This window comes from Sparus aurata, chromosome 5 (genome assembly GCF_900880675.1).
Source record: "Sparus aurata chromosome 5, fSpaAur1.1, whole genome shotgun sequence".
NCBI lineage: Eukaryota > Metazoa > Chordata > Actinopteri > Spariformes > Sparidae > Sparus > Sparus aurata.
In genome coordinates this window covers 23823325-23848803 of record NC_044191.1, presented here as the reverse complement: position 1 = coordinate 23848803, position 25479 = coordinate 23823325, and the positions used below count along the sequence as shown (strand labels likewise).

Genomic DNA, 25479 nt, shown 5'->3' with positions numbered 1-25479 from the left:
TCCATGATCATGCATTATAATCTCAACGTAAGCCATCGGTGTCTCTGAGTCTTCTTCATCTCTTCTGAACGGTCAAGTGAGCGGAAATTCCACAACAACTGTCAACTCTAATTCCAGTATGCTTCATAAATTTACACTTGGCAAACCGTTACCATCAACACCAACTACCCTGGGAGACTGTTTCAAAGAAATGCTTTTGCGAACAGAAATATTTGTCGGTAACCCAGTCATATGAGGGGGAAATGTACATTAAGGTACTGGAAACTCATGTAAATTATTTTACATTCAGCTGCAGAGATGCAGCTATTGCACAAGTACAGAATATTTTACAGTTCTGCTACTATGAACTGCTCGAATTGTGCCATGAATCACATGTATGATGTTTGTCATTTCAAAAGATAATGTGGCAATTCAAGGAAGTTGTTGAATATTGTTGAAAAAATTGTAAAATACTATTTAGTTTTGTGTAAACACTGCTCAGTAAACTGCATCGTCTCGTACAATATATGTCACCAAAAAACATGGCCGTCAACGCGCCAAAGAATCATTCCAAAAAAGGGAAACCAGTCACATTATTGTCGTTATGTGGAAGGACGTCTGTTAGTCAAACTCCAATACAAAGGAGAAACAAATAAAAGCTCCAGCACGTCCACTGTCGGAACTTATCAGCGTGACACCCAGCGGAAGTAAACAACACAAGAGCTCATGGTGGAGCGTCAGGTGCACGAATCTAGTGAAGTAACTCGAACATTGTGTTCTAGTCTCGGCTCGGGTAATAACTGAATTTGTTACACAAACAACAATGTCTTCAGTTGAGTATTTGAGGAACTTTTTAAGCGAGCGACTAACTGCTGCTGCTGAGGAAATCTTCGGAGTTTTTATTAAAAGTATCGTCGAGTACGAGGAGGAGATCGACCGTCAGCGCAGACTGCTGGATGTTGTTTTGAAACCGGAGATAAAGTTACACAAGTTAGGTGAGTAAACGTATTTATTTAATCACACAAAACAGGAGAATCGATGAATGTTTAAATGTATACTTGCACTGTAATTTTTCTCACATGTCTGCGTACTTCTCCTTCTCGTCATCACAGTAATGTCCTTTTTTTGTTCTCTGTCCCTGCAGAGCTCCCACAGCAACATGTGTTCACAGAGGAGGAGGAGGAGGTTCTCTCTGACCAGCAGCTCTGTGACCAGGAGAGGAACTCCAGTCTGGACCAAGAGGACCCAGCAGACCCTCCACAGATTCAAGAGGAACACAAGGAGCCCTGCACCAGTCTGGAGGGAGAACAGTTTTCACTGAAGCTGGAAACTGATACCTTTATGTTGACACCTACTTATATGGAAAGTGACTACAGTGAGCCTGAATCAAAAAGTGACCGCCAGTTCCTCTCTGATGACTGGCATGTAGTTAAGAGCCAGGATCAGAAAGGGGGCATGTATGGAGACTTCAGACCAACTACAAGTACAGAGCCAGAAGCAACGAAAACCCATCCCAAAAGCAGAAGTCAGAGTGTCGCTGCATCCAGATCAAACGTGTCAGAGACTGGCCATACTATGCACACAGGTAAGAAGAAGCAGTATTCTTGCAAAGCATGTCGGACAGCTTTTAAGTATGAATCCTAAATACGTAAGGACATGAAACCCCACACAGGTGAGAAGCCATATCCGTGCAATACCTGTGGGAAAGGAATTGCTAGGACAGAAACCTTGAGCAGGCACGTAAGAATGCTCAGGAGACAATTCACATGAGAAGAGTCCATACTGGTGAGCAGCCGTACCTTTGCAAGATCTGCGGTAAAAGATACTCGGTGCAGGCTGTATTGGCACACCACATAAGAGTCACACACAAAAGTCAATGTACAGGGGAGGAGCCATCGGGCTGAAATCTCCTGGGGAGGCTTTTTCATTTTTTTTTTTATCTTTGAAAACAAGTTTAAAAAAATGGAAAGTTTTTTTAGTTTTGATTCTGAATAAGCTTGTTTTTCCCTGTTTGGAACATTGTAACGCATTGTAATTTTTCTTTGTGTTTGTAGAAATAATTTTGACCACAAGTAGCTAAAGTGCACCATTACCCCATGTTCTAAATAGGACTAAAAGCATTCATATCTTCTTCAAGGGGGGGGGGGGGTTAATTTCCCACACACACTACTCACAAGATACATCTATTGGGTTTTTGCAGGTTATATAACATTAGTATCATGTTTTGTTTTGGCTGCTAGGAATGTGTTATAATTGGTGCTAAACTGCTACACTAAAAAATAATATTTGTTTTGAAATAGTTCAGATATCAGCAGTAGTATGACTCGATAACATGCCGCAGTTATTTTGCAGGTTAAGATTTTCACAAAAAATGTCAAATATTTATCCTGTTTGAATTGTGCCATTTATCACAAATATGATGTTTGTCAATTTAAGTGATAATTTTGCCGTTCAGGAAAGTAACAATTTGTTGAAATGGTTGTAAAACAACATTTAGTTTTGTGTAAAAACTAAGTAAACTGCATCAGTTTAGACCAGGAGTCCAGACAGCTGGATATCGTTTGGGGGCCTGAATTAAATGTACACAAGATAGGTAGTATATATGTACGAGTTTCAAACTGCACACATGTCAAAACTTTATTTTAGTGACACAAAACAGAGCTATTCTCTTCATAATGTCCATTTAAAACAAAAGTACATTGGTACCAATTTACTTGAATGTCAGAATGTCATCATCACACTAGTGCCCACTTTTTCTGTCATCTGTCCCTTCAGAGCTCCCACAGCAACACAACAGCATGGAGAAGGAGGAGGAGGACATTCTCACTGACCAGCAGCTCTGTATCCAGGGGAGGATCTCCAGTCTGGACCAAGAGGACTTAGACCCTCCACAGATTAAAGAGGAACATGTTGAACTCTGCACCAGTCTGGAGGAGCAGCAGCTTATACTGAAGCCAGAGACTGACACCTTTATGATGACTGCTACTTATGAGGAGAGTGACCACAATGTGCCTGAACCAGAAAGTGATCGCCAGCTCCTCTTTGAGAACTGGCATGTAGCTGAGAGCCAGGTTCAGAAAGTGGGCCCCCAGTCAATGATAAATACAGAGCCAGGACCAGAGAAATCACATCCCAAAAGCAGAAGTCAGAGTATCATCGTACCCAAATCAAGTTTTTCACAGATTGACCATTATATGCACAGAGGTGAAAAGAAGCAATATTCTTGCGAAGCATGTGGGAAAGCATTTAAGTATAAGTCCCGATTATGTATGCACATGAAAACACACACAGGTGAGATGCCGTATTCATGCACAACATGTGGTCAAGGTTTCAGTTTTCGCAGTTCCCTTATGATCCACATGAGAATCCACACAGGTGAGAAGCCGTTCGTTTGCAAAACATGTGGGAGAGGTTTCACACGTAGGGCTCATATGACAGTTCACATGAGAAGAGCCCATACTGGTGAGAAGCCATACGTTTGCAAGATCTGCGGCATGAGATACTTCGAGAAAAGTGTATTGACACGGCACAGTCTAATACATGAGAATTAAAAAAATGTATTTGCAAAACTTAAAGGTTACTTTTTTTCAGAAGATCACCGTTTTGAGTTTTTTGTTGGTTCTAGTGGGAATTCAGTTCAAAACAAGGAAACAATAGAAAACACTAAAAATATCACTTTTGGTCTGAGATACTTGTTCAAATGTGAGCAGTAGAGTAAATAGTCCCCACATTTTAACCTAGACATTTGATATATCATGACAGCCAAAATACCATAGTCAAGATCCTTATAAATATATATTAATGTATATTACACATTGTGATTACCTTATTTGGGGGGAGAAATGTACAGTAGTCAATGGAGACATATAAAAGTATATATCCCATTTGAATTGTGCAAGGAATAGCACATGTGTCTGTCAATTTTAAAAGATTTTTTTGCAATTCAAGAAAGTCGCATTTGGTTGGTAAGATTGTAGATTACTATTTAGTTTTGTTAAAAAAAACTGCTCAGTTTAAACTATAACAAAAAAACAATGTTTTTTGTTAACCTTTACTTGAGAAATTTTAAATAAAATGTCATCAGTTGAAAGCGGAACAAGTAAAAGCTCCAGCACTACTGTCGGAACTTATCAGCGTGACACCCGACGGAAGTAAACATCACAAGTAGCGTTAGCTGCACCAATGTATTGCAGTAACTAGAAGTAACTGGAACATGATAATTTAGTCTCGGCTCAGTTTATAATTGAATTTGTTATAAAAACAACAATGTCTTCAGTCGAGTGTTTGAGGAACTTTGTTAGCGAGCGACTTGCTGCTGCTGCTGAAGAAATATTTGGAGTTTTTAGTAAAACTATCGTCGAGTACGAGGAAGAGATCGACCGCCAGCGCAGACTGCTGGATGTTGTTTTGAAACCGGAAATAAAGATACACAGGATAGGTGAGTATTTTTTTTTAATACTTTTTATATGTAATCACGCAAAACAATAGAAATCGATGAATGTAACCCCAGTTGTTTAAATCTATACTTGCACTGTAATTTTACACACAGGTCTGCAGATGTCTTCTTTCATCGTCACAGTAAGGTCCTTTTTATTTTGTTCTCTGTCCCTTCAGAGCTCCCACGGCAACATGTCTTTACAGAGGAGGAAGAGGTTCTCTCAGACCAGCAGCTCTGTGACCAGGAGGACCCAGATCACCCAGGTCACCCACAGATTAAAGAGGAACAGAGGGATCATGGCACCAGTCAGGAAGGAGAGCAGCATATACTGAAGATAGAGACTGATACCTTTATGTTGACTCCTACTTATGAGGAAAGTGACCACATTGAACCTGAATTAGAACGAGACCACCAGCTCCTCTTTGAGAACCGGCATGTAGCTGAGAGCCAGGATCAGAAAGTGTGCTCTCAGTCAATCATGAACACAGAGCCAGAACCAGAGAAATCACATCCCAAAAGCAGAAGTCAGAGTATCGATGTATCCAAATCAAACTTGTCAGAGATTGACCATAATATGCACACAGGTGAAGATAAGCAGTATACTTGCGAAGCATGTGGGAAAGCATTTAAGTTTAAATCCCGATTATATATGCACATGAAAACCCACACAGGCGAGAAGCCACATCCGTGCAATACCTGCGGGAAAAGATTTGCTCGGACAGAAGACTTGAGAAAGCACGTAAGAATTCACACAGGTGAGAAGCCGTATTCATGCACAACGTGTGGTCGAGATTTCAGATTTAGCAGTTCTGTTATAGTCCACATGAGAACCCACACAGGCGAGAAGCCGTTTATTTGCAAAACATGCGGGAGAGCTTTTGTATGTAATGCTCAATTGAAAGTTCACATGAGAAGAGCCCATACTGGTGAGAAGCCGTACGTTTGCCAGATCTGCGGCATGAGATACTTTGAGAAGACTGTATTGACACGGCACAGTCTAATACACCACAACAAACATACAGGGGAGGAACTATTGATACAGCACAGTCTAATACATGGGAAACATACAGGGGAGGAACCATCAAGCTGAATACTCCAGTGGAGACCTTTTCCTTCGCCGGTTCACATTGGATACATTGACAATGTTCTGACTGATTGTCTTGTGGAGAAATAAACTAAAGTTTCTTAATATATATTTTGTTGCTTAGATTTCTGTACTTTGACTCAACATTTTGAATGTACCATGAATTACACTGCACCGTTTCTATATAAGTAACTTGAATACTTCCTGAACCACTGCTTCTTTCTTTTTTTGAATGCACAATCCTCATTTGTGAAGTAAAAAAAAAATATTGTAAGACAATATTGTCGTCATAGCGTTACTAATTCTTTCATTCTTAATTAAATGTGCTCAGGAACTTTTATGTTGTGTTTACATGTTTTTGTTCATGTGAGCCAGCTCCATTTCTAAACTAACATTAGCAGCTGTTGCTCTCTATTAGCAGAGCAGAGCAGACCCTAAAGAATATTCATAATGTCACACCCTTTGGATTGTTGCAGAAAACCCACCCTGAGTGTGAAACAAATCATCCACAGGCTCGTATAGGCAACTGAGAGAGATGCAAAAGGTCTCAATTATGACACTCACACATGGTCATTAATAAAGTGATTTATGAGCGTAGACTGCGACGCAGAGCAGCTTCAATAGCAATGTCCTCAGTTGGTTATTTGAGAGAGTTTGTCAATGAGCGACCAACTGCTGCTGCTGCTGCTGGAGAAATAGTTCTTAAAGCTTCAATGGTAACAGGAATATGACTCATATATGATCATATTAGAAATGCTTGGATTAATCTGCTGGGATGTCTGTCATCATCACACAGGAAAGCTATTTTTTAGGTATGTTGTCTCTCCAGTATGAAGAGGATTGGGGTTGAGTCTTTTGTTTAGTTTGGATTTTTTTTACCTGATTCTGAAAATAGTCAGAACTCATTTCTCCCTATGTTCTTTTTTCCTCTGTATTTCACTGATTTCTGATGATGACTAAAGGCGCACTATTTAGTCTCGGAAAATGAATTGAAACTCAGTTTACAATATGATTGTCCAATAATAAAAACTAATAGAAACCCACTAGTGACCCATTTATGAAGCTGGAATAAGATAAATTTGACTTTTCTAAATTATCGTTTTATAAATGGATTACGAAAATAGTTGATTAATTTGATCTTTGACAGCTAATTAATTAATTCATCAAAAATATTGCAGCTCTAAAAGTAATATAGCCATCAATGAAGTGAAGTGCAGTAAAAGTGTGCAATGATTATCTGTGAGATACTAAATAGTATTTAAATGTTTGTGTGTGTACATATATACACCCACACAAACACAAACACTGGTCCTCAGGGGTCCGTTTCACAAAGCAGGTTCAACAAACTCTGAGTCTAACCCTGAACTCTGAGTTGATCTACTCTGAGATAGGAAACTCTGAGTTTTCATTTCCAGAACAGCTTATTTGAGTTTGTTTGATCAACTCGGAGTAGTTTAACCTGGAGTTAAGCACGTGCATCACAAGTATAAAAAGACAGCATCAATGGAGCCCGGATTCAACGAGTCACCATGGCAACGGGGAAGAGGAGGGCTACGTTTTTCACCCCACTGGAATTGGAAATATTAATGCGCTCATACGGTGAGTTTGAACACGTTTTAAGAAGAAAGTGTAACACCGCTGCAGCAGCAAAAGAGAGGGAGACGGCGTGGGAGAACATTGCTGCTCGGGTCAATGCGTAAGTTTAAATGTAGTCCTTTGCAATCACAATAATATTACAGGGGGAAACTGCTTGAGTGGTAGCCTATTAATTTATTTCATTTAGGTGCAATCCCGTGGGGGAGAAGCGCACTTGGCTGCAGCTTAAGATGAAACATAAAAACATTGTTCAAACAGGTAAGACCTCGGCATAATCTCATGGTGGTTCCTCATTTTGATCATGTTTTACATTGTAAAGTAAATATTAAGTGGCTGTTTGACTGTACAGTTGTTTTATCCCCAACATAATGCTGTTTTCACACATATAAATGTCTTCTCATCTGTATCATGTTCTGTTAAATAATTAAGCCTATTTAAACTAACACAGACTTCTACTCAGCCAACAGAAAGAAAGCAGATGCCCGTTAAACGGGTGGTGGCCCAGCACCGCCACCTCTAACGGAGGCAGAGGAGCTGAAAATGATAAAGATGGTAGTAGCCGTTTCAGGGCGAGGCACACTTTTCTGACCGCTCTGATACAGTTGCCTTGCTCAAGTGCTCTGCATCTCCGACGTTGCATAAAAAACACTCCCATTTGCAAAAAAACGCTGCGCAACACACAGTAATATCTGCTGGGATGTGAGAGCATGATTTCGGTTGGTAATGTTGGAAATGTAAGGACGGATCAGGTTGTGTATGTAAATGATGGACTGTGACGTGAAACGGTACCGCTCAAAAAGATAATTGTCTGGAAATGCGAGAACATCTATGCGCGGTCTGATAATCATCTCCCGACGAATATTTAATTCTCTGCGCAGTAATGCTGCACCTTCATCCACGGGATCATTATCAAAAGGACATGCCATGGTAGTGGAAATAGTCGCCACCTAATATAACTTCTAATGTAGGCCTACTGACTGATTTTTGCTATGATCAATGAGAACTACACTACGCCAAAACTCGCCTGCTGACTGAATGAATGAGGAAATCAAATACCGTGTGTGGCTGAAAGAGGGCGGAGACAGAGAGAAACTCGAGGTTTGTTGAGAAAAACCTGGTCCCGACCAGGTTAGGTTCATAGAGTATGTTACCATGGTAACTGACCGACAGCTAGAGTTACCTCTCTCTGTGAAACAGGCTAGAGTTACCCCTCTTTCTCTGGTTTGAGTAACCTCCCTTTGTGAAACGGAAAACTCAGAGTTTCCCTCATTTCAGGGTTAACAGACTCAGAGTTTTCACTAAACCTGCTTTGTGAAACGGACCCCAGGTGTTTCAAGTGAGTGAATTAAGTGAAAGTTATTCAACAAGTGCTGGAATTATTATGTGGCTCCTTCCTTCTTTGAACTGATTTGACACTAGAACTACAGACAAGAACCACAAGACGCTGGGCTTTTGAAAGATGAACTTTTATGACATTTTAAAGGCTCTCATGCACACACTATCGGTCTTTCACACCACACTGTAAGAATCATAGCAACCACTGTGTGCTCAGTGAGAATAAGATACCACAGATACAGAACCTACGCCTTTTTACTGAACTGAAACGTCACCCAAATGTTTTGGCAGAATATCAACCTACATGCATGCAGCCAGAAAAGCTTTGCCACATTTTAAAGAGTCTTTTCCTGTAAAGTATTACAGAGAATATTCAACTTAGTTGAGAAATACATACAGTATGACTCGGGTGGGCATGGAACGATATAAACATTTCTTGTGACAATTATCCTGTCCAGCATTCACAATATTATCACAACAATTCAACCTAATGATACAAAATTAAAAAAAAAAATTAAACTGCACTAAAATATAGTGGAATAACTTTACATTTTGTTATAAAACACAGGACACAATCTTTTCTTTCTAAGGTGTAAAACCAATCAATGAATCTTGAATAAGTAATCAGAATGGTGGAATCCTCCTCCTCTCAATGTAGTGTTTTTTTCATTTGGAATCCGTTATATTTCCACACAGCGGATTTAACTTGTTTTTTGTGGGGGATACAAAGAGCAAGCCGAGCCTTCAGCCATTGTGACAGGATCAGGCAATTCAAAATAAATCTGAAAACCAATACAGGACTGTAATTCAGCAGGCCAGAAAGATTTCTTTCAGTCATACATGTCGGATATATATGATCATCTTGATTCAGGACTAACCCTGATGATCAAAATTATCCATGATCAACTAACTGCGAGGTGCTTTTGCCCCTTAAAAGCCTGCAGACATGTAGCTCCTCAGATCTAGTGTATCTTTTACATTCAATCACTAGAACTGAACAAGGCTACTTGCCTTGTCTGTGGTCTTACATGTATCAAAACAGTCTTTCCTTCAGATCTTACAAAGGCACAGCTCTTCTCATGTGGACTGATAAGTTACCGCAATGTCTGAATGCTCCCCCACATGTTTAGCAAATCTGGCAACCAACAGAATCTTCATCAATGGTGTAGCTCTTGATCTTTATGAGATGTCCGATGCCTTTTCAGTACAAACCCGACCGAGAATCTCAGCCCACAGGTCGTGCAAACGTACGGCTTCTCACCAGTGTGGCTCCTCATGTGAACTTTCAAGACGCTGGCATGTCGGAAATCTCTGCCACATATCTGACATGAATACGGTTTCTCTCCCGTGTGGCTCCTCATGTGAACTTGCAAGACGCTGGCATGTCGGAAATCTCTGCCACATATCTGACATGAATACGGCTTCTCGCCCGTGTGGATTCTTGTATGAGTTTTCAAATCTGACGTGCGATAGAACGCTTTCCCACACGTTTTGCAAACAAACGGCTTTTCACCCGTGTGGATTCTCATATGCCTGGTCAACGTCGAAGCGTTACAGAATCTTTTCCCGCAGACTCTGCAAGGATACGGCTTCTCCCCTGTGTGGCTTCTCATGTGGACCTTCAAGACGCAGCTGAGTCTGAAGTCTTTGCCACAAATTTCACACGAATGCGGCTTCTCACCTGTGTGGATTCTTGTGTGAGTTTTTAAATCCGTCGCCTTTTTGAATCTTTTCCCGCAGGCGCCACAAGCATGTGGCATCTGACCTGCGTGACTTCTCAGGTGGGTATTTAAGCCACTATTATTTTCATATGCTTTCCCAGAGGTGTTGCACGAATATGGCTTCTCACCTGCGTGGATCCCAAAATGACTTTCCAACTCTGATTTCAGACGGAATCTTGTTCCACAGGTGCTGCAACAATGGCTTCTCGTTGGCTTCTCACCTGTGTGGACCCTCAGGTGTGCCTGCAATTTTGACCTAAACTTAAAAACTTTACCACATTGGTCACATTTATGAGACATTTTACCTGAGTGAGTACTACAGTGCTTTTTTGTTTTTCTGATGTCTGTCCTCTGGTTTTGGCTCTAAATAAAGTGATTGATCCCGAGTCTGCCTGCTCAGGGTGGTGGTCACCTTCCTCACAAGCAGGAATCAACATAACGGTATCATCCTCCTGCCTCACTGCAAGCTGCTCTCCCTCCAGACTGGTGCAGACTTCGCCCTGTTCCCCTTTATTTTGTGGAGGCTCTGAGTCCTCTTGGCCCAGACTGGAGTTCTTCTCCTGGATACAGAGCTGCTGGTCAGAGAGATCCTCCTCCTCCTCCCGCTTACAGACATGTTGCTGTGAAGGGACAGGATAACGTAGATTTAGCAAACACCATTTAACAGCTTACATTAAAATCTAATTTCTGTGATTTGAGCAATTTAAATACTCGTGTGTTACACACCTATCCTGTGTAACTGTATGTCAAGTTTCCAAAACGCATCCAGCATTCTGCGCTGACGGTCGATCTCTTCCTCGGAGTTGATGACAGTTTGTTTAAAACATTGGAATATTTCTTCAGCAGCAGCACTGAGTCGCTCGTTAATAACCTCTCTCAAACTCCCAACTGAAGACAGTGTTTCGTTTGTTAACAATCAAATAAAGTAGCAGCGCTACGACTACCACGTCCTCTCCCATATGCAGCTACTAAGCTAGCGTGCGTGTTGTTTACTTCCGCTGGACGTCACGCTGTCAGGCTCCGACCGGAAAAGTGCGCAAGCTTTTCGTTCCGCTTTCGCCTGATGGCTTGGTGTCTAAAGTTAAAGGGGCACGTGTAGATTTAGAACTCAGAATTTGAATATTTGAAATATTGAACACAGACATGTGTTTTTTCCAATACTGAATCAACAAGCTGTTCTCAGAGGAGAATTAGGTCTGAAGTTAGAAAGGGGGCGGGGTCTGCCACAAATATACAAAGTAAAACAGTGTGAAATTGGAAGATAACTTTCAATGAATATCTTTGTCTTCTTAATACAAATTTCTTCCCCAAAAACTACATAGTGCACTTTTAAAGGGATATTCCGGCGTAAATTTAATCCATGGTCTAACACACTGTGACACCGAGTAAGACCCCCCCCCCTCCAGAGATCAAGTTTTCCGACCGCTAGCTTATGTAGTTTTAGCAACCTCAGAAAAGACTGCACAATAACAATACACTGCAGTCTATGCCACCAACCAAGAAACCACCATCAAAAAGCCACTCATAGCCACAAATAATGCAAGGAACAGCAGCAAACTTCAGCAACAGTACAAATAGGGTCCCAACACATAGTTTGAGGCATCAAACATCTGCTATAGCTTTGCCGGATTTCACACAACTCACCACTCTCCTGCAGCAGGAGTCGATTACAGAGTGCAGTAGAGTTCCACAGCTCAAGGATGAAAATGTATGATTATTACTCCATGGAAATGCAATCAATGTTCATATGTGTCTTGCCTACCTGTTAATAACAGTATCGAGAGCTTACAGGGAAAAGAACGGAATTGAGCATTTCTAACTGCACTAACTACTGTACTCGATTCGTCAGGGCTTCCCCACAACAAGCAAGCTGCAGCAGGAGAGTAGTGAGTTGTGTTGTCTTTTCAATAGAAGTTTGGCAAAGCTAGCAGATGTTTGATGCCTCGAACTATGTGCTGGGACCTTATTTGTACTGTTGCTGAAGTTTGCTGCTGTTCTGAGCATTATTTGTGACTATGAGTGGTGTTTTGATGGCGGGTTCTTGTTGGAGGCATAGACTGCAGTGTGTTGTTATCGTGCTGTCTTTTCTGAGGTTGCTAAAACTACATAAACTAGCTGTCAGAAAACTTGATCTCTCGAGGAGGGTCTTACTCGATGTCACGGTGTGTTAGACCATGGATTAATCTTACACCAGAATATCCATTTAAGTCAGACAAGTCTTTTAAGAAAATGATTTTTGTTTAAACATATTTACAATGTGTGTTTGAAGGAGTCAGATTATCCAAGTGGAAATACCACTGAGAAACTGACAATACATTTGGATGAAATCATACCTTGTATGGGGCAGTCATGCCATCAACAACCCAGGGGGGTTATCCTGATGAACCTTGTGCCTATGGGCCCATAGCATCATTGCTCTTCTTTTGAAACTACATTACCTTAAAAACAACAGCTTCCAAATAATTTTGATGGTACACTGTCTCGTAATAGGGTCAATGTTGTCACACCCCCTCCACTCCCCATCACTCTCTGCTCTATGTAACTTAAGTGAGAGGGTAGGATCACAGCATGACACACGTGTATTCAACACATAACATTGTTGTGACCAAATGACTTTTATTTGTATTCAACACCTGTATTATATAACGATATTATATAATACTAAAAAATATATTAAACATGGTTGTCTCAGGTCAGCATACAAAAGCTACTTAACAGAGCTGTTCAGAATGAAACCCTGACATAAAATCCTGCCGACACTCATATCCCATTATAATGAAAAATACTGAATGATGTCTCCTTGTCCTTAATTCTTTATTAAGCAAAGAATGAGCACCACAGTCTACAGAGCATGGAGCCAGAGAACAAAGCAAGATGTAGTTTCCTTTATACACTTGTGTATATATATGTACACTACTTTAACGTAAGGCATCAGGTGAACAGAGTCTCCTTCATCACCTGAGCTGTCACGATTAAAGACAATCCTCAACAGTGGCAGCTCATGCACCTCCTGCTCCTCCAACATGTTCTGCACAGAGACACACAGCTTGATAGATGCAGCTCTGTGCATTATGTTAATATAGAAGTATTATACTCCAGAATCGTGACTACAAATTTTAAGTTTCAGAAGTTTTGCCAATTAGGATCCATCAGCACGTTTGTTTCCTGCAGATCTTGCCGAGGTTGCAGGGCTCTTCTCATGTTGACTGTCACAGAAGCACCAAGTCTGAGAGCTCCCTCCTTGTATGAATGCTCCCGTGTTTTTTTCAGGTCTGGCATCTGTCAGAATCTTTTGCCACATCTTTAGCAGGGTGACAGTTTTTCTGTGATCTCACGTGGGCTGACAACGAACTGCTGGATCTGAAGTGTTTTCCACATGTCTTGCAAAGGTAAGGCTTCTCACCCGTGTGGGTTCTCATGTGCACTTTTACGTTCCCCGCAGATTGGAAGCTTTTCCCGCACGTTTTGCAGGAATGCGGCCTCTCATCTGTGTGGATCATCATATGCCTCTTCAACAGTGACTTGATCGTGAATCTTTCCCCACAGGCCCTGCAACTGTACGGCCTCTCGCCCGTGTGGCTCCTCATGTGGACTTTCAGCTCCCCGCCGAATCTGAAATCTTTCCCGCATGTTTTGCAACAATGTGGCTTCTCCCCGGTGTGGCCTCTCGTGTGGACCGTCAAGAAGCTGTTGAGTCTGAAAGCTTCGCCACAAATCTTGCAGGCAAACGGCTTCTCACCCGTGTGGATCCTCATATGGCGTTTCAGTTCTGAACCCTTAGTGAATTTATTTCCACACACGCTGCAAGAACACAGCTTCTCACCCGTGTGGATCCTTAAATGACTGTTCAAGGTCGATAACTGACTGAATCTGTCCTCGCAGGCGTTGCAAGAATAAGGCTTCTCACCTGTGTGACATCTCAGGTGGACTGTTAAGGAACTGTGCTGCTTGAAAGCTATCCCACACGTATCGCACAAAAACGGCTTCTCACCTGTGTGGATTCCCATGTGGCGTTTCAGTTCTGTACGCTTTGCGAATTTATTTCCACAGACGCTGCAAGGACACAGCTTCTCACCCATGTGGATCCTCAAATGATTGTTCAAGGTCGATAACTGACTGAATCTGTCCTCGCAGATGTCGCAAGAATAAGGCTTCTCACCTGTGTGACATCTCTGGTGGACTGTTAAGGATCTAATGTGTCTGAAAGCTTTCCCACACGTTTCGCACAAATGCAGCTTCTTACCCCTGTGGACCCTTAAGTGAGTTTTCAACTCCGACATCTGACTGAACCTTCTTCTACACTTGGTACAGCGGTGTGGCTTCTCACCTGTGTGGACCGTCAGGTGCACCTGCAATTTTGACTTGCACTCAAAAGCTTTCCCACATTGGTCACATTTATGAGACATTGTACGTGAGTGAGTATTACAGCGCTTTTTGTTTTTCTGATGTCTGTCCTTTTTTTTGGGCTCTGAATATCGGGTTGATCCTGAGTCTGCCTGCTCAGGCTCGTCGTCACTTTCCTCATACGGAGGAATCAAACTAACGGTATCATCCTCTTGCTTCACTGCAAGCTGCTCTCCCTCCTGACTGATGCAGAGTTCCTCCTGTTCCTCTTTAATCTCTGGAGGATCTGGGTCGTCTTGGTCCAGGCTGAAGCTCCTCTCCTGGACGGAGATCTGCAGGTCAGAGAGAACAGTCTTCTCCTCCTCCTCTTCCTCCTCCTCCTCCTTGCAGACATGTTGCTGTGGAAGCTCTGGAGGAACAGAGGACAAAGTATTGAGCCACAATTACATAAAGTGGGATGACTCTGATTACCTTGTGATATTTTAAGAATAAACAAATATAACACACGTATTCTGTATCCTGCTGTTGTTCGGAATCTGGCCTAACTATGTGTCCTGTATTGTCCTTTGAATATGAATGTGCTGTGAATATCCTAGTTACTGGGACAAACAGAACATTAAGAAATAGAAATTAGATCATATCAAACAAGCACACACACACGTAGCCATACAGGGTTGCCAAGTCTCTCCCAAAACGGCGAAAACAGGACATCTGACGACACAGCAAACTGCATCCTGCATCCCGCTCTGGCAAAATGGGAGAGCGCGCGCGCGCGCACGCACGCACGCACACGCACACACACACACACACACAAATACAAATACACGCACATTCGCACACAGATGTTGCGCAATTATCCAGGGAAGACATGGAACATCGTCACCTTTTGGTGACAGACGATCACTGCGCAACTTTAAAACAGGGATGGACAGAATTTGAGGTACAAAATGTTTGGTCAGTCCAGAAATAAAAGAGACCCCACAATCTGCATGCCTCGTCTCCGTGTGATTCTTCTTCTGAGAGTTTTCTCCACAACACTGTCTAAACTCGTATTTGCGGGTTGATAACTGCATGAGGAAATAGGTTTATAAGTGTGTGTAAACAGCTGTCTTCATATTTGAATCCGATATCTCTGTTTTGAGTTCAAACACGATATTTAATAACAGTGAATCAATATGACACACCTGCCCTGTGAAACTTTGCTTCAGGTTTCAGAGCCACATCCAGCAGTCTGCGCTGACGGTTGATCTCCTCCTCCTCGTACCCGCCGATGGTTTCTTTAAAAACTCCCATTATTTCCTCTCTGGCAGTATCCGCTAATCGCTTCATCACAAAGTCCGTCAGGAACTTTAACGAAGACATCGCCAGAGACCATGGTCCCTGGACAGACCACGGAATCGGCTACAACCCCTGTTGCATCGCCGCTTAGTAACAAATCGAGGAGGCGAACAGCAAACACGTCCACCATTCTCCAGTCAGCTGGAAGACTGTCATGAACATCCAGCTGCAGACAGCTGCTGCTGCCGCCGACTTCTTCTTCTTCTTCTTTCCTTTTTATGGCGGATTGAAATCATGACTTTTAGGGCACATACCGCCAACTACTGGGTAGTCTTTTTTTAAACTATTATTCTATTAAAAGTTTGTTGATATCAGCATCAAGGTTGTACATTCACCTCCCTCCCCCTGAAGCATTATCTTTTACTTCACTTTCATCTTCAGTGTGTTTTTGGTCCCTTTGCAGGTGATTTTGCTATAAAATCAACATGCAGTGACTGAAGAAGTATTAAAGAAGAAATCTCACAGTGTAATTCAGTGTGTTATATCATATTTAATTCTAATTTCTGATGCAATAACGAATGTAATTTGATGGTAGCACCCAAACAAGGTGAAGTTCAGTTTCACCTTAAAGAATCTTAACCTGCGATACCTGTTTGAGTTACAGGTGGTGAAGACTGTTCAGGTGTTAACAATTATTTCATTGCAAGTGATTTGCTGTTTTAGTTTTCCCTCGTTTCCTGAATTTCTAAATGCTGTCAACTTTGAACCCCATTTCTTCCCCCACATTCAAACCTGACACGGGTGAGTAAAAGCAGCAAAACAGTTTGATCAACAATAGCACAAATTACAAGAGCCTTGGTTAGAAAAGTTTATTACAAAAGGAATCTGTGATCAGAGATTGTTCCACAGCATGTAAACATGGACACAGTCCAAAAACTTAAATAAGTGTTACATGATCTCAGCTGAAAGATGCACTATGAAGTTTTGTGGAGGAAGAGACACAATCTAATACTGGTTTGCTTTGTAAATACGTGGCGTACCCTGCCACCTTTCTAGCTTCAAACTCTGTTCTTGGGACCTTATTTGTCCTTATCCTTATACCTTATCTGAGAACAGCTGTTATTCAGCTACGGAAGGATATTATTTCTGAGTTTGTATTATTACCTCTTTAATATTTTAACTATAAAAATTCTGACTCCAGAACTACACAGTGCCCCTTTAATACAGACTTACGAGACACCAGACACCCAAAGTCTCCTAACAACAAGCATGTCGAGTGTGAAGGTTGTGAGAGATTACACATTTTTCCATTCAGTAATGTGCTGTAGAGAGCAGGATCAGAATGTGTGAGGAGGAGGGGAGAATTCCCTTTTGGTGAGGTGTCAGAAAGTCATATGAAGGGAAATTATCTCTACATGAGGGGTTACAGGAAGGTAGATAAGATGACATTTACTGTCCTGATAAAACATCAAAGGGTCACTTGCCTTGGAAAGGTATGATCAACCTCAGGCGTTCATTGTTTTGGTGATTGATGACTGTTGAAGGTAACCCCCTCTCCATTTTGAATTTAATTCAGTAACATTTGGAGAGCTGGAGGGAACGTTCTGGACCTTCTCTCCATGCGGCAGGCATTAAAGAGATCAGATTCATCACGCCGAGTCTAAAATTCTTCTGAGAATTGGCAACTCTCTACCTCACAAAGGAGAATATCTGCTACAAGGCCTCTGAAGAGGCTCCCATACTAATGCACAAGTTAAACATTCTGTACATTTCTACCACAACGAAAAAAACACACCATGCATTCACAATGTTAGTAAACTAGTGAAACTACTCTCAGGACAAACGTGAACATGAAAGCACTTACGCTCAGTGGTCCATCTCAGTTTTACTGAGGCCACAATGTACAAACAGCAATGATTCATGTCTTTCAGACGGAACATATCCTTCGAATTTCAATTCATTGTACTGTACAAATACTGATGCCGGCACCCTGGTTCAAAAGACATGTGAGGGGGTGAATTAGACGAGGTGGAGCCGTTTTTTTTTCTACCTAGTTCACACACGGAAGGACGGTTTAACGAGGCATCATGTAAAATAAGCTAATACACGCATAACACACACTAGAGCTGTCATGTAAATGTAAAGGCCTAAAAAGCACTTTCTCCTGGGAGATCTAGTGCAACACACGTATGTGTTACATATAATCAAAGTGGTTTTTTTTTAGTAGCAGCGTTCCAGATTTCATACCTGTAAGATTATTTACACGCTAACCCGGCCAAATGAGGACAATCAATGTAGTTCAGTTCCACCACTGCCTGTATACTCTTTCAATAAGAGGCCCACACTCACAGAAGGTATCCGATCATATAAGTCACATGATGTTTCAGTAGTGCATTTCATTTAATAGATGAGTTTCTCATGTGAATGTAGATCCTTGTGGGTTTTTTCAAGTATGTAATTTGAGTGAGTGCTCCAGCAAGTGCTACCATTTTGTGTCTTCAGCGAGTTCTAATGTGTTTTCACCACTGACCACTGACAACCGATCATCTACAGCGTCTTGCAAACACTGTTGTGTGAGAACATAGCTTTTCATTTCATTTGAGTTTGTCATTTCCTTTCATTTGGGCCTTTTGGCTGCATAACGGGAAGGGTGTTTATGACCTGTAAACACACTCTCTCTCTCTCTCTCTCTCTCTCAGGCACACACCGTGTCGAATCACACACCTTTCCCACAGGTGCCGAAGTGCTATGGTTTCTCCCCAGTGTGGGCTCTTCTTATATGGACCAGCAAGCCACTGCTGCAGCTGAAGTCGCTGCCACATATTTTGCAGAGGTACGGCTTCTCCCCTGTGTGGGTTCTCATGTGGACTTTCAAGACACCGTTGAGTCGGAAATCTTTGCCACATATTTCGCACGAGTACGGCTTCTCGCCCGTGTGGATCCTCGTGTGCGTGTTCAGTTCCGATGTCCGACAGAATGTCTTCCCGCATGTTTTGCAGACAAACGGCTTTTCCCCCGTGTGGACTCTCATGTGCCTCTTCAGCGGCGGCATGGTACGGAACGTTTTCCCGCAGGTCATGCACAGGTACGGCTTCTCGCCCGTGTGCGTTCTCATGTGGGCTGTCAGGGCGGTAGTGAGCGCGAAGTCTTTCCCGCATATTTTGCAGGAATACGGCTTCTCCCCCGTGTGGATCCTCACGTGGGTTTTCAGCGCCGACATGTATCCGAATCTCTGATCGCAGAACTTGCAGACGTACGGCTTCTCACCCGTGTGCACACTCAGGTGCCTCTGCAGTTTGGACTTGTACTGGAATATTTTTCCACAGGTGCCACATTTATGAGACACTTTACCTGTGTGAGAATCACAGAGACTCTCTGACGTGGCAGAGTTATATTCAGTGTTACTGTGACTTGTGCTCTCGTGATGTTCAACCTGTAGTTTTGTCTCTGCATTTGTAGTTGATTGAAAGTCTCCATGCACGCCTACTCTCCGATCATGGCTCTCAGCTACGTGATGAGATCTGTCAGCGAGGAGCTGATGGTGGTCCCCGTTCGATTCAGCTTCACTGTGGTCACTTTCCTTGTAAGACGGAATCAACATGAAGGTATCAGTCTCCTGATTCAGTACAAGCTGCTCTCCCTCCTGACTGGTGCACAGCTCCTCCTGTTCCTCTTTAATCTGTGGAGGCTCTGAGTCCTCTTGGTCCAGACTGGAGTTCCTCTCCTGGTCACAGAGATGCTGTTCAGCCAGAACCTCCTCCTCCTCCTCCTCCTCTGTAAAGACATGTTGATGTTGGAGCTCTGCAGGAACAGAGGACACAATTACTAATATTATGCTGAATGGGAAAAGAACCAGTAGACCTTTAGTGATGTTATTGTTGTCACGTTTTACACACCTATCCTGTTTAACTTTATTTCAGGTTTCAGAGCCACATCCAGCAGTTTGCGCTGACGGTCGATCTCTTCCTCGTACTCGACGACGGTGACTTCAAACACTCTGAATATTTCCTCAGCAGCAGCAGTTAGTCGCTCGCTGATAAACTCTCTCAAATAAGCGACAGAAGACATTATTGCTTTATTTCAAACAAATGAATATTATCCACGTTACAACGGCAATATCATCTTCCAGCTGTCGCTCTGGGGTTCACTTCCGCCGGGTGTCACCGTTTAACGGTCCGCCAGTGAGTGGAGGTGAGCTAGTTTTTTGTTTCCGCCCGGGCATCAGTCTCGTTTTGTTTCACTGTGAAATTATATTATTTTCCACACGTATGTTTGCTTTAAATCTTTTCGAGTCAATATGCGAGACAGTGATTTTAAAAAGAAAACATATAAACATCGGTGTAAGAACATAATGTGATGAAAAGTACCAACATGTGAATATTATAGCCTTATTAATTACAGGTCACATTATATGACTTTATACTCTTATTATATAAAACTACACAATACACATTCTTATTACTGGTTCTTAAATATCCTTGGGTAGTGAGCAAGGCCTGGTGGCAGCCAGTTTGTCCACTGGTGGCAGGGCAGAGTGTTCCTTGTGTCCTGTTCCAGATAAGGAGTGCTCATGTATTGATAGACTGCCTTGTTTATGCCAGATTAAGGATGAGTCATAAGCAAAACATCTACTAGAACCCCAGTAGGAACTATATTGCAGGTGCAATCCCCAGTTCATTGCTGTGGTGCAGACCAGAGTCAAGTGTGTATCACGCACACACCATCAACATGTCAGATCTCCTCTCAAAACAAAGTGATGTATATGAAGAAATCAAATGGGTAAAAACAGAGGATAGGATTCTCTGTTTCCTTGCCAGCAACAACCTTACACTTAACAGGGAAAAGTGCATATTCACTATGTGCAGCCTTCTACGTGCATTTCCTTCCCAAATGCTTGAGACTACTTAATTTTACTCATGTGTATTCGAGCTGTTTTGCAGGCAGTAAACCTCAAAAATAAAAACATATTAGCAGCCTGGGAAAAACCTAACACAGATGTGTAACGCTAAAACCTTCTGGTCAGTCTTCACTATGATGAATAAAAGAATAAACTCAATTAGCCTCAGTTGTCTTTACTTGAATACATATGTTTATTACAACACATATCTGGTGTGAGAGAAGACCTTGTTACAGCATGTAAACATGGACACAGTAAAGCACCACAACCATTGCATTCTCTCAGCTTAATACAGTATTTTCCTCGTCATTCAGAATCACGTATACCGACACCACCAGGGAAAACAGTTTATGTAAGAGACAGCAGACGCCCAAAGCCTCCTCACAAAAAAGTATGGCAGGTGTGAAGGACTCTGAGGAGGCCTCTCAACCACGTTGATACACACAATGAGCGTTACTTGAATTTCTACAACAGTGTAAAAAATACTGCATGCAATAAAAAATGTTAGTAAAACTAGCAAAATGACTCTGAAAAATGCATTTAAAGTATGAAATGTTTAAGTACTCATGCGCAATGGCCCGTCTCAGTGTTACTGAGGCCGTGATGTATAAAAAGCTATTTTCTGTGGCGGCCAGTCGAGGTGGAGCTATTCTATCTTTTTTGCGTAGTTCACACACAGAAGGATAGTTTAACAAGGCATCACATTAAATAACCTAATTAAAAGTTTTTCTGTGTATGTTAATTGCACACATGAGCTGTAAAGTAAAATCTAACAGCCTAAAAAGTACAATATTTGCCTCTGAAATGTTGCAAAAGAGAAGTACATGTAACATACAATGAAAGTACTAAAAGAAGATTTCAAGATTTGATATCGGTGTGGAAATAACTTGCAATCATGGCAATATGAAGGCAATTCATGTTGTACGTTAGTGCAGGATTTAAGTAAATGTAGGTCTGCATATATACTTGTTCAATATCACTTAACCTCCAGGTGGTGGGCTTCAACTTTAAAACACCTCTTGCATGCTATGATTGTTCTCCTTGAAAAGAACTTGACTCTGAATACTTTTACTTTTGATATCAGTCACACCCGTTTACAGTCTTGATGAACAGATTGGGCCTGTGGTGAAATGTGAATCTGGTATTCTTACATTGTTACAACACATAAATAAGAATTAATGAAAGAAAATAGCACTTTGTAAGCCACTTTCCTTTAGGTACTAAAAACAGTATGCACTACAAGCACAAGGGGAACTTAAGTCTGAAATGCTGGCATTTAAAGAATATATTTTCATTAAAATGAAGCAAATTATCAACAATTTGTGTTTTCGTGCCACCTCTAAAACCTGCGTTCAACTTTACATGAAAGTTAACCAATCACAAAACACTTTAAAGTGTCAAATACTGCACTTTGTAATAAAGATTTGGGAGACTGTGATTGTTTCAATGAAAATTGTTGCTAATAGAGATATAAGCTATGTAGTAATACATAATATAAAAGAAAGAAATACATTACTTTAACAAAACTTGATGTTGTTGTTGAAAATGTACTACATAATTACATGTAAATGTATACAAATACAATCAGTAACAGTTGTAGCTACTGCAAAAGTGCATTTAATTCTGTAGGCGAAACTTCTCCACAGGAGTTTCAGCTCCATTCAGCTTCTCCTGCAGTTTATTGATCCTCAAGTTCTTTTTTTCAAAGGATCTGATTTGAGTCAAATTTTTCCCAAAAGTGCTTCAATTATAAGGCTCCCAATTTCTGTAGTCTTGTATATGTCTCAAACACAAACCACTACAACTGAGTTGTCTCCCAAGTTTCACAAATACAAGGCTACTTGGATGTAAATCATCCTGTATACAGGGGTCAGTAACCATAGGCATGTGCACCACCAGACTAGCACAAAGAGACTTTTTGGAAGTGTTTATTGATGAACAAGATGAAGGATTTTAACTCTGATTTTGTTTTCATGGAGATGGCAGGATTCTTGTATACTGCTTATTTTGGTAATTTCTCTTTTTGACATTTGCTGCATTTGAAACACTTAAACTGTAACAGTCGAAAAGAGAAATTAATTAAAAGCAGTGTGCTGGTGTGGGAACTTTTATTTGTAACCACAGGGAGTAATAAAAAAGTAAAAATAGAACTTGTTTGTTCTGTTTATTGCTGATGAACAACATTGGTGAACTTAATAATAATTATGAATTCATGTTGATGTTTTCATACACATGGCAGCCATTGTGTTGGGTGCTCTTGTATGATTGGAATTTTTTCTTTTCTTCAAATGTTGCGGAAATAAAACTGCATCACCGTTGGGAGATTTGTGTTTTGATGTTGTGTCATGATTAAACTTAATGTCAACCGTAAGGCTGATGTGAAACACTGATTAACAAGAAGATTTTAAAATGGCACTTCATATCAAAAATGGTTGCCAACCCCTGTCATACATTGACTAAACCATATACCTTTACCACAGGTAAGAAGTGCTATGGCTTCTCACCAGTGTGGGCTCTTCTTATGTGCGCCATCAAGCCACTGCTATAACTGAAATTGCTGCCACATATGTTACAGAGGTACGGCTTCTCCCCTGTGTGGGTTCTCATGTGAACTTTCAAGACACTGTTGAGTCTGAAACCTTTCCCACATGTTTTGCATGAAAATGGCCTCTCGCCTGTGTGGAGTCTTATATGAGTATTCAATTCTACCGACTGAGAGAATCCTTGCCCACATGTTTTGCACGTATACGGCTTCTCACCTGTGTGAACTCTTATATGCCTTTTCAATGTTTGCTTGTCATGGAATCCTTTCCCGCAGGTTTTGCAAACGTGCGGCTTCTCGCCCGTGTGGATTCTCATGTGGACCCTCAGGGCACTGCTACGCGTGAAATCTTTCCCACATGTTTTGCACAAATACGGCTTCTCGCCTGTGTGGATTCTTATATGCGTATTCAGCACTGACATGTAAGGGAATCCTTGTCCGCAGAACATGCAGATGAATGGTTTCTCACCAGTGTGGATTCTCATGTGCTTTTTCAATGCTGGATTGTCACAGAATCGTTTCCCGCAGGTGGTGCATAGGTACGGCTTCTCACCTGTGTGGACAATTAGGTGTCTCTGCAATTTTGACTTATACTGAAAGGTCTTTTCACAAGTGCCACATTTGTACGACACTTTACCTGCGTGAGCACTACTGTGAATGGTAGAGTTATATTCACTGTTACTGTGACTTGTGCTTTCTTGATGTTCATTCTGTGGATTTGTCTCTGCATTTGTACTTGATCCAGAGTCTCCATACACACCTCCTCCTGTCTGATCTCCGCTCTCAGCTACAAGAGAATGAGGAGAAAGGACCTGGTGGTCACTATTTGATTCAGATTCACTGTGATCACTTTCCTCATAAGCAGGAATCAACATAACAATATCATCCTCCTGTTTCACAACAAGCGACTCTCCCTCTTGACTGGTGCAGAGTTCCTCCTGTTCCTCTTTAATCAGTGGAGGCTTGCAGTCCTCTTGGTCCTGACTGTAGTTCGTCTCCTGGATACAGAGCTGCTGGTTAGCGACTTCCTCCTCCTCCTCCTCTTCTTTACATACATGTTGCTGTGGGAGCTCTGCAGGGACAGAGAGAAAAATAAGTAGGACACTGGTGTGAAAAAGAAAAACAATGGAGGAGAGTTAGCATATTAGCACCAGTACGTATGTACAGCTGGGACTATAAATACATCTAACACATCTGTTTTGTAGCCTTACTGTTACCACGTTTTACACACCTATCCTGTTTAACTTTATTTCAGGTTTCAGAGCCACATCCAGCAGTTTGCGCTGACGGTCGATCTCTTCCTCGTACTCGACGACGGTGACTTCAAACACTCTGAATATTTCCTCAGCAACAGCAGTTAGTCGCTCGCTGATAAACTCTCTCAAATACGCCACGGAAGACATTATTGGTTTACTGCTAATTAAACGCCTATCTACGTTACGAAGACAATACTGTCTACCTGCTAATTCCATACATCCATGAAGCTAACGCTTATAGCACCTGCAGTGTTTACTTCCGGTGGGTGTCACCGTACTATGTTTCGCCAGTAGCAAGTGGGTTAGCTTTCAGTTCCGCTTTCAGTTGAGGTTGGGACATGTTTCTCGCTTTATGTCACAGGCAATTCATTTTTTACGTTTATGTAAAGTCTTTTCGAGCATTTTAGCGTACAGTATTTTTTTATAAATACTTTATAGTATGGATTTAATATCTTAACACTAAAACCAACATTCTTCACCACAATAATTTGACAACTTTGGTTAAAAGTTCAGATTTGTATGTACAAAACATACAACACCTTTTAATAAACGTTTTGCTGTGGAATAAACTATCCAAGAGTACATAGGCCGACAAGTAAAGCTTGAAGTGGACAGTGGACAGAAAATTAAGTGGCAACTGTTAGAACTTGATAATCAGATAAGTCATTGTTAATGTGTAAGCAAAACATTGATACATTGGATAGTTTTGAAAGGTATTTCTCACTATTTTCATATTTTTACAAAAATCAACTAATCAAGAAAAATAATCAGTCATCTATAAAGTTCCTCCTCCACCAACTACTGCAGTAAAATCCTGCTTTTCCTTAATGCAGGACTAATAATAATCTGATGATATGATATATAAAATAGTAAGCCAATAAGCACGGAGGACATTTCTCTAAACTGTTCCTGATTCTGTTCATCCTAAATCCTGATTACACTGACACACTTTTATTTAAACATTTTTAAACAGGGCTTTAACTTTATCAGAGTATTTTTAACAGCATGG

The 25479-nt window shown here is 41.4% G+C and overlaps 5 protein-coding genes across 5 annotated transcripts; 1 reads left to right on the top strand and 4 right to left on the bottom strand.

Moving 5' to 3' along the window:
- The first annotated feature begins 653 nt into the window (after positions 1 to 653).
- LOC115581533 (zinc finger protein 37-like) lies at positions 654 to 5780 on the top strand. Its single transcript, XM_030416697.1, has 4 exons — positions 654 to 974; positions 1124 to 1564; positions 2755 to 4417; positions 4594 to 5780. Exons 1-3 carry the CDS (start codon positions 803 to 805, stop codon positions 3528 to 3530), a joined length of 1389 nt encoding a protein of 462 aa, XP_030272557.1. The 5' UTR covers positions 654 to 802; the 3' UTR covers positions 3531 to 4417; positions 4594 to 5780.
- A 2764-nt stretch (positions 5781 to 8544) lies between these two features.
- LOC115581548 (zinc finger protein 502-like) lies at positions 8545 to 11184 on the bottom strand. The gene is made up of 2 exons (XM_030416720.1): positions 10880 to 11184; positions 8545 to 10773 (listed from the first exon to the last, which is right to left on the bottom strand). Exon 2 carries the CDS (start codon positions 10451 to 10453, stop codon positions 9590 to 9592), a length of 864 nt encoding a protein of 287 aa, XP_030272580.1. The 5' UTR covers positions 10454 to 10773; positions 10880 to 11184; the 3' UTR covers positions 8545 to 9589.
- Positions 11185 to 12953: 1769 nt separating this feature from the next.
- On the bottom strand, positions 12954 to 16027 carry LOC115581528 (gastrula zinc finger protein XlCGF57.1-like). The gene is made up of 2 exons (XM_030416689.1): positions 15682 to 16027; positions 12954 to 14906 (listed from the first exon to the last, which is right to left on the bottom strand). Exons 1-2 carry the CDS (start codon positions 15857 to 15859, stop codon positions 13420 to 13422), a joined length of 1665 nt encoding a protein of 554 aa, XP_030272549.1. The 5' UTR covers positions 15860 to 16027; the 3' UTR covers positions 12954 to 13419.
- Positions 16028 to 16629: 602 nt separating this feature from the next.
- On the bottom strand, positions 16630 to 19947 carry LOC115581539 (zinc finger protein 699-like). Its single transcript, XM_030416707.1, has 2 exons — positions 19672 to 19947; positions 16630 to 19576 (listed from the first exon to the last, which is right to left on the bottom strand). The coding sequence occupies exons 1-2, from the start codon at positions 19841 to 19843 to the stop codon at positions 18522 to 18524; spliced, it is 1227 nt and encodes a 408-aa protein (XP_030272567.1). The 5' UTR covers positions 19844 to 19947; the 3' UTR covers positions 16630 to 18521.
- An 894-nt stretch (positions 19948 to 20841) lies between these two features.
- Positions 20842 to 24771, bottom strand: LOC115581534 (zinc finger and SCAN domain-containing protein 2-like). Its single transcript, XM_030416698.1, has 2 exons — positions 24446 to 24771; positions 20842 to 24286 (listed from the first exon to the last, which is right to left on the bottom strand). The coding sequence occupies exons 1-2, from the start codon at positions 24684 to 24686 to the stop codon at positions 23163 to 23165; spliced, it is 1365 nt and encodes a 454-aa protein (XP_030272558.1). The 5' UTR covers positions 24687 to 24771; the 3' UTR covers positions 20842 to 23162.
- Between the last annotated feature and the right edge of the window lie 708 nt (positions 24772 to 25479).

Bases quoted from the DNA above. Each gene is read 5' to 3' on its own strand.
- LOC115581533 (XM_030416697.1), top strand. From the start codon at position 803: ATGTCTTCAGTTGAGTATTTGAGGAACTTTTTAAGCGAGCGACTAACT. The intron at 975-1,123 runs GTGAGTAAACGT...CTGTCCCTGCAG, and splicing joins GATAAAGTTACACAAGTTAG to AGCTCCCACAGCAACATGTG. The intron at 1,565-2,754 runs GTAAGAAGAAGC...CTGTCCCTTCAG, and splicing joins TGGCCATACTATGCACACAG to AGCTCCCACAGCAACACAAC.
- LOC115581548 (XM_030416720.1), bottom strand. From the start codon at position 10,453: ATGTCTCATAAATGTGACCAATGTGGTAAAGTTTTTAAGTTTAGGTCA.
- LOC115581528 (XM_030416689.1), bottom strand. From the start codon at position 15,859: ATGTCTTCGTTAAAGTTCCTGACGGACTTTGTGATGAAGCGATTAGCG. The intron at 14,907-15,681 runs GTGTGTCATATT...CTGTTCCTCCAG, and splicing joins AGCAAAGTTTCACAGGGCAG to AGCTTCCACAGCAACATGTC.
- LOC115581539 (XM_030416707.1), bottom strand. From the start codon at position 19,843: ATGTCTTCTGTCGCTTATTTGAGAGAGTTTATCAGCGAGCGACTAACT. The intron at 19,577-19,671 runs GTGTGTAAAACG...CTGTTCCTGCAG, and splicing joins AATAAAGTTAAACAGGATAG to AGCTCCAACATCAACATGTC.
- LOC115581534 (XM_030416698.1), bottom strand. From the start codon at position 24,686: ATGGAATTAGCAGGTAGACAGTATTGTCTTCGTAACGTAGATAGGCGT. The intron at 24,287-24,445 runs GTGTGTAAAACG...CTGTCCCTGCAG, and splicing joins AATAAAGTTAAACAGGATAG to AGCTCCCACAGCAACATGTA.